This window comes from Poromitra crassiceps (genome assembly GCF_964638095.1).
Source record: "Poromitra crassiceps genome assembly, chromosome: 21".
Lineage (NCBI taxonomy): Eukaryota > Metazoa > Chordata > Actinopteri > Beryciformes > Melamphaidae > Poromitra > Poromitra crassiceps.
The window spans coordinates 27,093,921-27,108,815 of NC_139638.1; the positions used below are offsets into that span (position 1 = coordinate 27,093,921).

Below are 14,895 nucleotides of genomic sequence, written 5' to 3' on the forward strand. Positions count from 1 at the left end.
GGACCTTATTTCCAGCTTTAAATATGATTTTTAAGTCACCCTGACTACTTCAGTTTGATTAGCATCAGCAGAAACGATAATCAGTTTTGAACTGCGACCTGAAAACGGCATGTGAGAGGCCTGCATTTGTAAATAGCTTATTTTCCGACACACAGCGGCTCATATGCTTATTATATCATAGAACGAGAATAACAGCGATCTAACGTTCCTCCGTGCCTCTGGCAGCCTGCTCTATTTACTGTCCGTCACATAGATAGTCGCTCCCACCGTATTCCCGGCTGCTGCTTGTAATCCATATATGACGTTATTCCATACGGGCGGCCATTGAATTCAAATGAATCGTCCATAATCTTGAAATTGGATAAATATCTGCTAGGCTAGGCAGGCTAAGCTACACAACAAACTGGATGCAAGTCAACTATGACCTGTCCCGGATGTACCGTAATTTCCGCACTATAAGGCGCACCTGAGTATAAGCCGCAGCAGCAAAATTGCCTGTTTGTTACATATATAAGCCGCACCGGACTATAAGCCGCGGGTGTTTTGATGTTTAATTACCATATGTACGGGTTCGTGCACAGAGGGGATTGTCGGGAAAGAGATGGCTGTTTGGGGAAGCTCCCATTTATTAACATTTCAACAAAACAAGCATATCCCGCTGGGGATCTTTTCTTTTGGCATTGTGAGACGCTTAAAAATCACCATCGGCGGGAGCTTTACTCCAGATGCTGTGCAGCCAAGAACACAAGTGAAATTCGTTCTCTCGTGACCTGTGGTTCTCAACGTGATGGACGATTCACCTTTCTTGTTAACAGTCCTAGTGAGAGGCAGGTCGAACGTCAAAGGCACTTCATCCATATTTATGATCTGCTCCGGTCCGATGGAATATTCCTTGATCTTTCTTTGTGTGAATTCGCCGAAGTTTGTAATTTTCTCCTGGTAGTCGGGAGGGAGTTGCTGACACACAGTCGTCCGCGCCCTGACGGACAGTCCCTTTCGTCTCATAAATCTGAAACACCAGGATGGTCCACCTCTAAAATGTTCAATTTTCATTTCGGTGGCGACTGTTTTGGCCTTCAGTCGGATCTGAACGGTGGACACACCTCGGCCGTCTGCTCTCTGTGTCAACACCCTGATGCCAAGGTTACGTGCTGCTGCTCGATTTCCTTCTTTCCTTCTTCTTCTCGCCGCCATCGTCGTAACACAGCCAGTTCTCCATCTTTTGAAGCATGATGTTAGATTACAACGAGCTAGTTGTGTGGCTTAGCCTTCCAAAATGTTGCCGTTAGTTTTTTAGAATGTAATACATAGAATTGGGAATGTTACATTCAATTTCATTCAGACTGTCTTTCAGGCTCAATCCCTGCCATTTTCCCCCCGGAGCGAGGGAGGAGGGAGGGTGTTTTACCGTAGTGGCTGAGAGAGAGTAGTGGCACAGTGCTCCAATCAGGTCGCGAGGCACATTTTTTGCAACATCATCCAATCAGGGTCTCGCTCTCGTAATGTCTGTCTTGCTCTCGTTCTGCCTCATACCAACATCCATAGATTTTGGAGGTCCCCGAGCGGCCGTTAGCTGATAAAATCCATAGATAAGCCGCACCGTTATATAAGCCGCAGGGCCAAAAAACGGGGGAAAAGCCGCGGCTTATAGTCCGAAATTTACGGTACTTCTTCTTCTTCTCCTGTTTGATAATACGGCGGAACAGAAGAAGAGGAGGTACCATCTGGGGCAGAAAATAAGCTATTTTATTTTCCTCGTTTTCAGGTCGCAGTTCAAAACGGATTATTGTTTGTGATGAGTTGTCAGGGTGACTTAAAAATCATATTTAAAGCTGGTCCAGGGTGTATTTTTTTTTCTCCTTTAATGTGCAAACATACATGTTTTCTGTGTTTGTGTTTTAGACTGCGAGAACAAAGGGGTCAACTCAGGTCGTCTGGTATCGTGCATCACCACCCTCTACCTGTTCAGCAAGATCAGAGCGCAGTTAATGGTGAAACATGCCATGACGATGCAGCCTTACTTAACCACCAAGTGCAATGTAAGAACCATAACAAAATATTTCATGTATCATATTTTTTATTTTTTACTTTCATGAAAGTGGGTAAAAATTGTCTATAAGGAAACATGCCCATAGGATTACAAGTGTGAATTTGCAATAGCTGTGACCAGATATGCAAATTTCAAATTTTTGTGCACCAACCAGCGGACCAACCAACAGAGTGACTTATAGAGCTGCTGGCCATACTGGCTGCAGCTACAAATGAGCAGAAGCACATTTTATGTAGTGTCGTAGGGCCATCTAGTGGTAGGCCAATGAAAGCACAAATGCTCAACAACTAAGGCATTTTATGTAGTGTAGTTTTGTACGGCCATCTAGTGGCAGGCCAACGAAAGCACAAGTGTTCAACGCTAAGGCATTCGACAGGTTATTTTCCAACCAGTAAAAGGCAGTTCAGCTTTGGATCTGTGCAGCAGTCATGTGTTTGGGTGCTTCCATTTCAGACCCAGAATGACTTCATGGTGATATGTAATGTGGCCAAGATCCTGGAGCTGGTCGTGCCCCTCATGGAGCACCCAAGTGAGACCTTTCTCACCACCATAGAAGAAGACCTAATGAAGCTCATCATCAAACATGGCATGACGGTCAGTCTCATAGGCAGCTCACGGCCGTCAGAGACGGCTCTCAGAAACGAATGCAAAATGGATTTGAAAGAACCGTGTTCTCAGCTTACAGAGTGATAATATCATTTATTGTGTTGTGATCTGCTTCTCAGGTTGTACAACACTGTGTGAGCTGCCTCGGTGCTGTTGTGAACAGGGTCACACACAACTACAAGTTTGTTTGGGCTTGTTTCAATCGCTACTACGGTAAGGCAGGCTTATATATACACTGAGCTTACCATGACACACTGCGACATTTTGATTGAAATACATTTTGCAGATTTTTGCATTTTACTTTATCGCTGGTATAATGTGTGTATTTGCCGCTGCCTGTGTGTGTGTGTCACTCTGTAGGAGTTCTGACAAAGCTCAAGACGCAGCACCAAGAGGACCCCAACAGCTCTGCTCTGGTTACTAACAAACCCACTCTGATGCGCTCCCTCTTCACTGTGGGGGCTCTCTGCCGACACTTTGATTTCGACCAGGAAGACTTCAAGGGTGCTAGCAAGGTAGTCACTAGTAGTCTTGTTTAAACCATGTGTGCAAAACTCCTGCTAAACTTAAAATCTTTGATAACTGACTGCTGCTCCCTCTTCCGATGTCTCCTAGGTTGTCATCAAGGAGAAAGTGTTGGAGCATCTGATGTACTTCACCACGAATGAAGATGAGGAGGTCCAGACCAAGGCCATCATTGGTCTTGGTATATTTCACCTCATCTTACGCTAAAACATAAATATATTCAAACATATTTACAAACTGTCGTCAACAGCTCCGGTATCTTTGTTTTCTTGTGCTTTTGTCTTCAGTTTATTTTTTAATTGATCTCCATTGTCTGTCTCTCTCAAGGCTTCCAGTTCATCATGCACCCCGCACTGATGTTTGAGCAGGATGTGAAGACTCTGTATAATGGCATCCTGTCGGATACAAAGAACGTGGTCAACCTGAAGGTCCAGGTGCTGAAAAACCTGCAGATGTACCTGCAAGATGAGGACTCTCGAATGCAGGAGGCCGACCGCGAGTGTGAGTTTAACACATCCGTGCTGTGCTTTTATTACTCAACCGCCTCATGTAACCACGGTGGATCTACATTGAGCAGGTCAGTACTGCAGAACGTCCTCATTCTGCTCCTCATTTTGGTTTATCCAGGGAATAAGCTGTCCAAGAAGGAGGATCTGAAGGAGATGGGGGACATTTCATCAGGCATGAGCAGCTCCATCATGCAGCTTTACGTGAAGCAGGTGCTGGAGGCGTTCTTCCACACGCAGTCCAGTGTGAGGCACTATGCCCTGAGCGTCATCGCACTGATCCTCAACCAGGGCCTCATCCATCCTGTGCAGGTATGTTCTCAGTCTCACTCCAGCATCGTCTGGGGCCGGTTGCACCAACTGGTCTTAACTATGCCTGGTCGTAACTCCTACGTCGGTCTTAGTTAAGACCATGGACTTACGCCTGTTGCACCAACACGGCTTACTCTGGTCTTAACTACGCTGGTCATAGCAATGCGCGTTCATGTGAATTGCCAGGGAATGCACCCTGATTGGCCCACATGTGCCTCGCGCCGTCACCCACTACTGTATGTGCGTCACTACACCCTCCCTCCTCCCACCCCCCTCCTCCTGTGGAAGCCCCGGGGGAAAATGGCGGCGGCGATTAGTGTCAGGGAGTCTGAATGAAATTGAATGTAACGTTCCCAATTCTATGTATTAAATTCTAAAAGAATTAACGCCAACATTTGGGAAGGCTAAGCCACACAAGTAGTTAGTTATAATCTAACGTCGTGCTTTCAAAGACGGCGAACTGGCGATGTTACGACGATGACGGTCAAAAAGGTCTCCGCGGAGATCTCTGTTACAGGCAGGCTCTACGCCTCCTCCTGACGAGGCGTAGGAGTTACGCCTGGTCTTAGTGAAAATAAGGCTTAAGTCGTCTTGGTGCAACCGGCGTAGCTGTAGGTCGTAAAGTTACGACCAACTTAGCTTAAGACCAGTGTAAGACCAGTTGGTGCAACCGGCCCCTGGAGAGGATCACCCATGACTAAAATGCCTTTTACACGCAAGAGTAGTGTCGGATTTTCTTCTATCACACAGTGTTGAATTTCTCTCTTATCTTGCTTGCGTCACATGCTTTAATATGACTATTATGTAATCTTATCCCCATCTCCAAAACGCACTTAATTACTCAATAGCACTCAAGTGCAGTTCTTGTTGAAAATTTAAAACCTATGAGATATTCATGGATTGGAAATACCCTAACCTGTTTTTGTTTTTTCTCTCAGTGTGTGCCCTACTTGATTGCCATGGGAACAGACCCTGAATCTACCATGAAGAACAAGGCTGATGGGCAGCTGGTGGAGATCGACAAGAAATACTCAGGCTTCATCCATGTGAGTGACTGACCACTGTGGCTGATTCATGATCACCAGGATCTGTGAAACTATAGACCAGGGATACACAACTTGCTTTGCCCGGGGGCCACTTTCGAGAAATGATAGAAGGCCAGGGGCCAGTTAATAAACAAACAATATACATTTTTCTGTAGCGGATTGTAGGTTTTTGGGGTGTCAGCCGGAGTTTAGTCTGACAATGTTGTGCACACCGGATATTTAGTTAGGTTAAGTACATACATAAGTGCGTGGGTAGCAAGCAGACGGCGGTATTTGACAATTTAGCAGCTAAATCATAGATTATTGAAAGATATTCCATATTCCAGACTGAAATGCTATAACAGAAGTGGAGTATTGGCCAGAATGACATGAACATTTGGACACTTATTCAGCGGGTATCTTGCATGTTGCGTTCAGGTGCAATTCAAATTTTTTGCAATTCCATCGCAGGCTGCGAGTTGAGTATCACTGCTATAGACAGTAGATTTGATTGAAAAGTATCTGGGGGCAGCAGGGTGGTGAAGTGAGGAGGCAGCTCACTCAAGCCCCGATGTCCTCACGCGTCCGTCTTGCTGACGTATCCTTGTGCAAGACACTGAGTCCCTACCAGATGAAGGGGCGCTGTTCTGTCGATGTCCCTGACGTCTGACCCCTCTCTGGAGGCGCCAAGTGAAAAGAGAATTCTCTTGTGGGAATGAATCAATCACATTGTTGTTGTTGTTATTCTTGTCGTTATTATCATGTGAGAGATTTTAAGGGTTATCATGTGGTGTGTATGACCTGTTGTGTCTCTGTGAATTCACAGATGAAGGCCGTGGCCGGCATGAAGATGTCCTACCAGGTGCAGCAGGCCATCGCCGCGTCCACTGAGACCCTAGTCCGAGGCTACCGGCAGGATGAGACGACCACGGCTCTCTGCGCGCAGCTCTACGCCATGGTCCGCAGCAACCGCCAACACAGACGGGCTTTCCTCATCTCCCTGCTCAACCTGTTTGACGACAGCTCCGTAAGTTCACCTCTGTCCATCAGATGGACTCCCGTCTCTTTTTACAGATTTGTCCAGTTGTTTTGTCTGTATTGATTTAGCAATGGCACGCCACTACAGTAAGGAAATGACCACCAGTGCTAGAGAAAATATTAACTTAAAATAATCTAAAGCTGAAATAAGTATAGACCAGATGTTTTATAATGAGTAAACATTTTAGCACTGCACCCTCAACTTTGACCCAAATGGCGACAGTAAAGTGACAACACTAGAACCCCAAGCGCCACAGCAGCATAAGGCTTAGTTCACACCGAGCACCCAAGGCTTGCCTACGCCTTGCCTTTACCCACGCTTTTAAATAGGCGTCCGTTTTAGTCAACAAGGCTGTGTACACCGGGCGCCTGAGCGTGAACCCTGCGTGTACCCACGCCTTGCCTGTGCCTTGCCGATTTTATCGTTTAGGCGTGAGTTCTATTTTCAAGCCGACTAGGCGCGTGCAGGCAGGCTTCTTCTGTCAAGCCATGAAAGAAAAACGCGACAATATCCGTGGGAAATGGCAAAGTCAACTGAATTTCAAAATAAAATGGAACTTACTACAACAGTGTTGAGCAGAGAGAGAGAGAGATTGACGGGTGGCTATCACGTGGGGCTTTCTCCCCGTCGGCAAACAAATCTTCAGGAGAGAGAATAGCGACCGAAGAAGCAAGATGGACAATGTTGTTGTGCCAGCACATATTCTTGCAAGATTACCTCTCTAAAAAGTCCGACTATAGTCAGACCTGGTTATACATATCCAGCATCAATAGAACATTAAATATATCAGATTTATTTTACCTACCCATGATTAGGGATGCAACGGTATGAGTTTTTGACGGTATGATAACCTTGGACAAAAATACCACGGTATCGCGGTATTGCGGACCATTTGTGTTTTTACAATAGCCGAAATATTCCCATACAGCCGACGTCGTCTTTTTAGATAGGGGAAAGTTCAGGGGGGTCCTTGCGGCTCCTCTCTACTGTGCTCTAGTCTAGGTAGGCAGCCAGCCAGTAAGCTGCACTCTGCAAGCGACCTGGGCACTTTGTTTTGGGGAAACAGCTGATACTGTGGGGAAGGTTTTGATACCGTGACGTTTTCAAACCGCGGTATACCTTCAAACGGTATACCGCTGCATCCCTACCCATGATAATTCGGGACCACGCGTGAAAAAATACAGTCGGGAGGAGAGGAGATGCGCTTGTGACTCGGCTCCAGGTTCAGCATGCTAAGGCGTGCGGTGTGATCGCAAAAGCGTGTGATAGGTTCACGCCTAGCTCAAGGTCTGCAGGCGTAGGCGTGGGTTGAGACAAGGCAAGGCGTAGGTTCCCTGTGTGAACGTAGCGTAAGATTACACAGGAAACACTGGGAAATATACAGTACTCTTGTGCTTGTCTAGAAAGACTGGACATGAACATTTGGATTAAATAGTGAATGTCTTGTTCTTTGTCCCCTGCAGAAGACAGAGGTGAATATGCTGCTGTACATGGCAGACAACCTGGCCTGTTTCCCTTACCAGAGCCAGGACGAGCCTCTGTTCATCATGCACCACATAGACATCACTCTGTCCGTCTCTGGTAGCAACCTGCTGCAATCCTTCAAGGAGGTGAGAAACATTCGCACAAACAATAGACAGTGAAAGATTAGAAAGTCTCATACTCAAGCTTTGTTCAATTTTGCACATGCCCCTGTTGGTTGCTTTTATGTATTAATATTACTACATCTACAACCCTGTTTTGTGTCAAATCCACAATATACTGTTTGTTATAGTAGTAGCGTTTCAGTATTTTGTGTGTGTGTGTGTGCAGTCTTTACTGAAAGGGCCGGTACGGCAGCCGCAGCAGAAGAAGACGACGAAGAGGAAACAAGAGAAGAAGAAGAAACAAGAGAGGAAGAAGAAAAAGGAGAGTAAGAAGAAAAAGCAGAGGAAGCGCTGCTCTGAGGATGAGGAGGACAGCACATCCAGCAGTAGCTCCAGCAGCAGTTCCAGTTCCAGCAGCAGCTCCAGCAGCAGTGACGGCAGCAGTGAGGAGGAGGTTGACCGCCGGCCAAAGAAATCGGCCCAGTCGCCGGGGGCCGATTCCGACTCTGACATTGACAATGTGGACAAAGTGATGGAGCGTCTCCCTGAAAACTCCAGTCCCCTGCTGGACTTTGCCAACGCTTCCCAAGGAATCCTGTTGCTGCTGGTGCTGAAGCAGCATCTGAAGAATCTCTACGGCTTCTCAGACAGGTATGCCCAGTGTTGTCGTCAAGTCACTATCTCTTGAGTCCAAGTCGAGTCCCCAGTGTCCCGAGTCCAAGTCACCAAAGAAGAGTCCGACTCAAGTCCCCATTACCTGAGTCTGAGGTCTGAGTTAGCCTACTGAACATGATTGTAGGTGGAACACACAACTGAGTATCACGGTATTAATATAGCTATTGATATCTTATGCCAAATTATTAGGGCCTATCACAAAACGAGCACAGACCCACGGTGCCCCCACCTGGATCCCTCCTCAGCCAGCGTGCGCCGGCCCTCACTTTCATTGCCCCACTGGGTTTGTTCCACCCTCTGGACTCATATGCTGCAGCCATGGTACAGCCAAGGACGGAGTCTTAGGCCCAATCCCAATTCTACCCCTTAGCCCTTCCCCTTAGTTTTGCATGTGAGGGGAAGGGGTATCCCAATTCTCCTGTGGATCGAGGGCGAGGGCCAAGGGCTAGGGCTGAATAGCCCTCAAAACGAAGATTTTTACTTACTTGCTACCAAGGGGTAGATGGATTTTTCCCAGAATTCAGTGCAAATACCAGCAAATAACATTTCGACAGTCACATTTGTGTTATATTCCGTGTTGTATTGCTATATATAATGCAACCGGGTGCACTTAAAAGATTTTTTTAATCGCTAATTTGTTATCTGCCGTCGTGCATTATTATCGTTTATAGCGTGACAGTCTGCATGTGATAGTCCTTCATTTACCATCGATATATTACGTTTTGTGTTGCTAATGCAACCGGGTGCACATTAAGTTAAAAGACAAGCGATGGACATCACGACGTTTGCAGATGGCATTTTGGATGTTTGCGTTTGATGACGTAGCGGTAATCGAGTGCTGTCCCATTTCTTAGGGGTTTATCGTCACCCCTAGCCCTTGGCACTCTGTTTTGAGGGGCTAGGGGGTAGGGGTACAAATGAGAATTGGGATTGGGCCTTAGTCAATGCTGCCCTCTAGAGACCATGAAGCATATCACCTTTCCAGTGTTTCCCACAGGATTTTGAGAGATTGTGGTGTGTGGACCACAGACCCTCCTAGTCGTGTCTGGGCTCATTGCCCCCCCGGGAGATTTAAAAAATATAAAGCAAATTTAAGAGCTCGAGAAGAAGATCTATGAAGAACAACACTTCACATCCTCCTTACTGTGCTGTGGGTTTATAATGATGACAAAATAAACGTCTCCCTATATATCCTGCATATATTGCCACTGACTAAGCATTCCTCAACTTTTCTTGAACATTCGTTCACTTGTCACAAACTGAAGTGTTGCCTGTCTTTTTTTCTACTCTAGTAAAATCCAGAAGTATTCGCCAACGGAGGCGGCCAAGATATATGACAAGGCAGTGAACAGGAAATCCAATGTGCACTTCAACCCTCGGCAGACGCTGGACTTCCTGAACAGTAATCTAGCCAGCTCTGATCTCACTGACAAAATCAAGAGGAATATTGCAAAGCAGTACTTGGATGTAAGCATTCATCACTACACCACATTTAGTCTCTGTGTTTTGGGATTTATTTCAGCGTGCAAAGGCACATGTAGGAGATACAAGGCTGGCGGGCTGCATGCAGCCTGCTACAGATTTTCAGGTGGCAGGTGACATTCACACAATTTTGTTGTTGTCAGTGCTTGCCGTCTTGTCTGCACTTTAACTGGTTACAACACAAATCTGAGGGACCTTCACACTACTGTCTGACAATTGATGCAAACTCCCGTGCACTTAATTTTTTTTCCCAATATTTTATTTTCAATTTTCAGAACAAAAGCAAAACAAACTTAAAAAAAAAAAAAAAAAAAAAACATACCAACATTACAATATGGTGCTACCAGCCGCCTAAGGGCCTGTGTCCACCTAGCGTCTTTTCATCAGCTCCGGCGTCTATTTTCAGTTGTTTCCAATGAGGAGCGAGCGTATGCGGGCGCACACGGGCGTCTAGAGAAAGTGCGCTGCGCCCAGCGTCTTATTTTCAGAGCGCTCCGTCGTTTTTGTGCGCCCGACTCCCAGCGCTTCCAGCTGAAAATATTTTAACTTTTCAGAAAGACGCTGGTGTCGGGTGCTCCTTTTCTGGCTACTAATCATATGGAGAAACTATCGCAACAGCGACAGAAAGGCTCAATTGTGGGAGCAGATTGGCTATAGACACTTAATATTTCTGGTGAGCTAAATCACTGTGTGGTGTTTGCTAATGTTAGCTGCCGGCTATCAAGCTACTACCGCACTGAACTAACGTTAGTTTCAGACTGCTTCCTTGTATATTGTGCGCTGAGATCAGCGCTCCCCAGCGCACTTCCAGCATTTAACGGTCGGAAAAAGACGCTAGATGGACACATGGCCTAAGGTGCTTAAATGCTTGTAATAAATGCTGTACATAAAATCCCGTGCAAGGAGTCCGAGAGAAATCAGCTGGGCCAGTTATTCGTCATTTCAAAGTAGGCCAGGAACAGGTCCCAAATAGCCGAGAACTTCCTAAGTGAGTTGGTCCTCAGGAACCTGAATCTCTCCATACGAACAACCGAAATCATGTCCGCCAGCCACAGTTGAAAAGAAGGTGGAGAGTGGGACTTCCACTCCTTCAGAATAAGTCTCTTGGTGACAGTCGTCCCCTGTGTTAAGGTGCTCTTATACTCGAGCAAAGCTCCGTGGGGGTGGGGCCCCGCGAGTCTCCGTGAGTCACCGTGCAGACCTCGCGCTGGGGGTGATGCCATTATACTCAGAAAGTGATCAGCATGTATTGTACAATGGTGAGAACAGCCCGTGAAAAGTCGCAATGAAACGCTGTGCAGTACTGAGTGCGCTTTCACTCTCAAACGACCGCACATCAGCACATGAAGGACTCACCAAACTTGTTTTTACTGAAAGCTGTTTTTACTTCTCAGCCCTGATAGCCTACTCTGTGATGCTTTTAATCTCTCTCAATAATGCTCTCAACACAACACATTTACTTGGTGAAATAAAAACGAACAGTTGTAAATCTAAGTTTATAGCCTACCACATGGGTCAAGAAATGTGGCGAAAACACAGCTCAGTGTTCAGGGTTCAGTGGCTCGAAAGCGGCCATGTTTGGAGAGAAGCTCGCGCTGTTAGAAAAAAAATCAGGCACAACGCGAGCGCCCGACGGAGCTAGCGAATAACCACGCCCAACAAATTTACGTAATTTGACGCGCCCGCCCCTCGCTCCACCCCCGCGCCCTTCACGGCAGGGTGAGCATAATTCAGCCTTTAGAGATTGCTGCACAGGCGTAGGGAGGAGCAGAGAAGATTCAGAACAGCCGAAGATGGCAAGCTCCGCCTCCGGCTGAAGGGTTATTTTATAAGCCTTAGAGTACCAGTCAAATATTTTGGCCCAGAATCTGGATAGTGAAGAGCGAAACCAAAAAGCGTATCCGTGCACTTCATTTTGACAGCAAATACAGCTCTCCCTTCCCTCTGTCTGGAATTAATTTTCTAATGCTAGCAAAGAGGCTGTTTATGAATAAAGTCCTCTGGATAAGTAGTGAGTGATTGGCACACTGAAATATTGCTTCAGTTATTGGGACAGTTACTAGACCACATTTGATCCAGCTCCTTTACTTACTCGGCTGCCTTTTGGCAAATTCCTCTGGTGCTGAAATACTGTAGCAGCTTTATTTCTATGAAAATTCTCTCTTGCTTCTCTGTTCAGTTACATCTTGTCAGATAAAGTAAAACTGCACATTTACATATTTTAAAAGGGGGAGTACGCAGGGTTGTGCAGCTTTCTTCCTATACCAAAATCAGTTTAGCCTACAATTTATTGGACTTAAATTGCTAGGTGCAGAATTAAATTGGAATGTAATTAGTGGTGCAAGAACACTGCATGAAATATTGGCCCAATGTAATTCCAAAATCCATTTACATTATAAAAATAGATGGTAAATGCATGTTAATCAGGTTCGCAAACTTACAAAGATTCAGAGTTTCGAAAGTTAAGTCTGAATTGTCATTGTCAACTTATTATTGCTTAGTATTGGAAACTCCATTGTGCTTGGTTAATAAAAAGAAATATATATATATATATATATATTGCAGCACCTCTAATGTCTAAAAATGATAAGGGGTGCTTCCTTTTTCAGTGCCTTTCACAGAATTTGTCAGTATGATACACTCTCTGCAATTTGACATGTTTGTTGTGAAGCAGAGAAGAGGGATTTTGATAGAAAATACCAGGTCAAGAAACGATGGAGTTAAAGTTCTGCTGCACACTTGTATCTCTCAGTTCAAGTTACTGATGGAGCACCTGGACCCTGATGAAGAGGAGGAGGAGGGCGAAGCGAGTGCCAATGCCAGAAACAAAGCCATCTCCTCACTGCTGGGCGGTCCCAGCCCCGCTGGGCGGAACCACAACCACCGACACTACACTGCTCCAGTGGAGTCCGAGGAGGAGGAGGAGAGCGAGGATGACGACAAACCTCCTGGGGTGAGTATTCTAACGCTCCGTGGCTGTGGGACAGAAATTTGACATTTTGGGGCGTCCGGGTAGTGTAGCGGTAGATTCCCTGCCTACCAACACGAGGGTCGCAGGTTCGCGCCCCCGTGTTACCTCCGGCTTGGTCGGGCAATGCATCCATCCAGGCACGATCGGCTGTGTCTGCGGGTGGGGAGCCTGATTATGGGTATGTGTCCTGGTCGCTGCACTAGCGCCTCCTCTGGTCGGTCGGGGCGCTTGTTCGGGGCGGAAGGGAACTGGTGGGAATAGCATGATCCCTCCCACGTGCCGGTGAAGCTCCCCACTGTCTGGTGAAAAGAAGCGGCTGGCAACTGCGCATGTGTCGGAGGAAACATGGCGCTAGTCTACGGCTCTCCCCAGATCGGCAGAGGGTGGAGTAGCGGCCGGGGGCAGCAAGGGGGAAATTGGCCAAGTACAATTGCGGAGAAAATGGGGGGGGAAATCGGGATTGCCATTTTTGTAGGGCTGGTCTCCACCTTGGAGCATTACTAATGCTTTGTTACTCCTCTGCTCAGCGGCGATCAAGGAAAGGCGGAGATTCCGCAGAGGCTCCGGGTCACATGAACGAGACGGTGGAGCCTATGGACGTCATCGCCGTCTGCCGGCCCAAATACAAAGAGCGACCGCAGATTGTCAAGGTGATGCGTAAGAGCAGCTCCGGCTACAGTGTACGCTGGATGTCTGGCAGCTACTCTGGGCCCTGGTCCGAGGCCAAGAAGAAGGACGGTCGCAAACTGGTGCCTTGGCTGGACACTATCAAGGAGTCGGACATTATTTGCAAGAAAATCGCCTTGAAAAGTGGACACAAGCTTTCGCCCAAAATGGTGCAGACTTTACGCTCATTGTATGCTGCCAAGGAGGGGAACACCGGTTAGTCAACGCAAGTCACTCAGAGACAGACGGAAACCTTTGCAGCCAAAACTCTACATGGATCCAATATTTTATAAAGGAGAGAAGACAAAACCTCATTAGAGCAAAGAGGTTTAAGGACCTAACACTGATCTGTGGTGAAATCAAAATCCAGGACATGTTTAAGTTAAACCGAAAAAACACGCGAGAAGGAAATGTTTTGGAAAACATTGTGTGGGAGTTCCTTCGCTGTTGTGCAGCAACTTGGTTGTTTGATTTTTACTCCCACTGTATCATAGTTTAACTAAAAACACATGTTTATATCTGGAAAAAAATATGTAAAAAAAAACATTAAGTGAATGTTGGAAATTAGTCTGTTGATGATGTTCTTAATAAAGTGTTCTTGGAGTTTAACCTACAACCAGACGGATTCATTTAGCTTATCTGAGTTTTAGTAACTTTTAAATGTTTTATTTTTTTCCACGTTTTACTCCTTTTTTGTTTACCCACGCTGTGTTATGGAGTCTCTTTGATATAATTTATTATGTTAAAAAGCAATGCAGTATCTGTGCCTATATGCAGGGGAGGTTATATTGTTTTAAATATAGAGTTTGATGTAATAGTTCACCGAGCAAGAGAAAAGGGAGCCCCAGCACTTCTGGTGGAACAAATACTGCAATAAAATTTTTTTACTTCTCTTTGTTAATGTCTTGTTTGCACTCATTTTTTGTTTGTTTTTGAACTGATCTGATTTTAGAGTTGCGTGGAAAACATCACATCAACTTGTCTTTTCTAAAAAAAGCAACTTAACTTTTACTCTGAAGACATTTTTTAGATGAGCTGCTTTTTACTTTTGCTGAAGTAGATTTTTACACCAGTACTTTTATTTCTACTTCAGTAAAATATAAGAAAACGAACATTCTAGTCTTTCCGCTTTTACACTTCAAAGTGTTGCTTTACTACAAAAAGCATCTTGTTTGAGGAATTGCTGGTTCTTTTTAGAACTCTAAGCTGACATGATAGACACCAACTGGCAGAGAATTAAAACAACCTCAGTGCCTTCAAAGCCTGGCAAGTGGAGATGGGGGGGGGGGGGTGTTGTTGCAACTCAGAAGACAACAATTAATAGTGACATATTGGGCTAATTTACAAGGACACAAAAATAAATCTCCCAACTAAAAGCCTTGGAGACATGTTGGGAGCACTGAGCACGAGAGAAGGAGGAATAAAGCTTTTGGGTTGAATGCGATGAAGAAA

At 45.8% G+C, this 14,895-nt stretch overlaps 1 protein-coding gene across 1 annotated transcript in view; it reads left to right on the forward strand.

Annotated features, from left to right (window-relative positions):
* Positions 1–14,338, forward strand: part of LOC310795369 (nipped-B-like protein B) — a 49,294-nt gene extending 34,956 nt beyond the window's left edge. Inside the window, exons 34-47 of the mRNA XM_083657402.1 lie at positions 1,903–2,039; positions 2,504–2,644; positions 2,776–2,869; positions 3,017–3,171; positions 3,272–3,362; positions 3,509–3,682; positions 3,809–3,999; positions 4,938–5,045; positions 5,851–6,051; positions 7,527–7,673; positions 7,876–8,300; positions 9,617–9,791; positions 12,559–12,759; positions 13,305–14,338. Coding sequence (XP_083513528.1) covers positions 1,903–2,039; positions 2,504–2,644; positions 2,776–2,869; positions 3,017–3,171; positions 3,272–3,362; positions 3,509–3,682; positions 3,809–3,999; positions 4,938–5,045; positions 5,851–6,051; positions 7,527–7,673; positions 7,876–8,300; positions 9,617–9,791; positions 12,559–12,759; positions 13,305–13,664 — 2,600 coding nt within the window. The 3' untranslated portion in view covers positions 13,665–14,338. The remainder of the gene's footprint in view (positions 1–1,902; positions 2,040–2,503; positions 2,645–2,775; positions 2,870–3,016; positions 3,172–3,271; positions 3,363–3,508; positions 3,683–3,808; positions 4,000–4,937; positions 5,046–5,850; positions 6,052–7,526; positions 7,674–7,875; positions 8,301–9,616; positions 9,792–12,558; positions 12,760–13,304) is intronic.
* Positions 14,339–14,895: the final 557 nt, after the last annotated feature.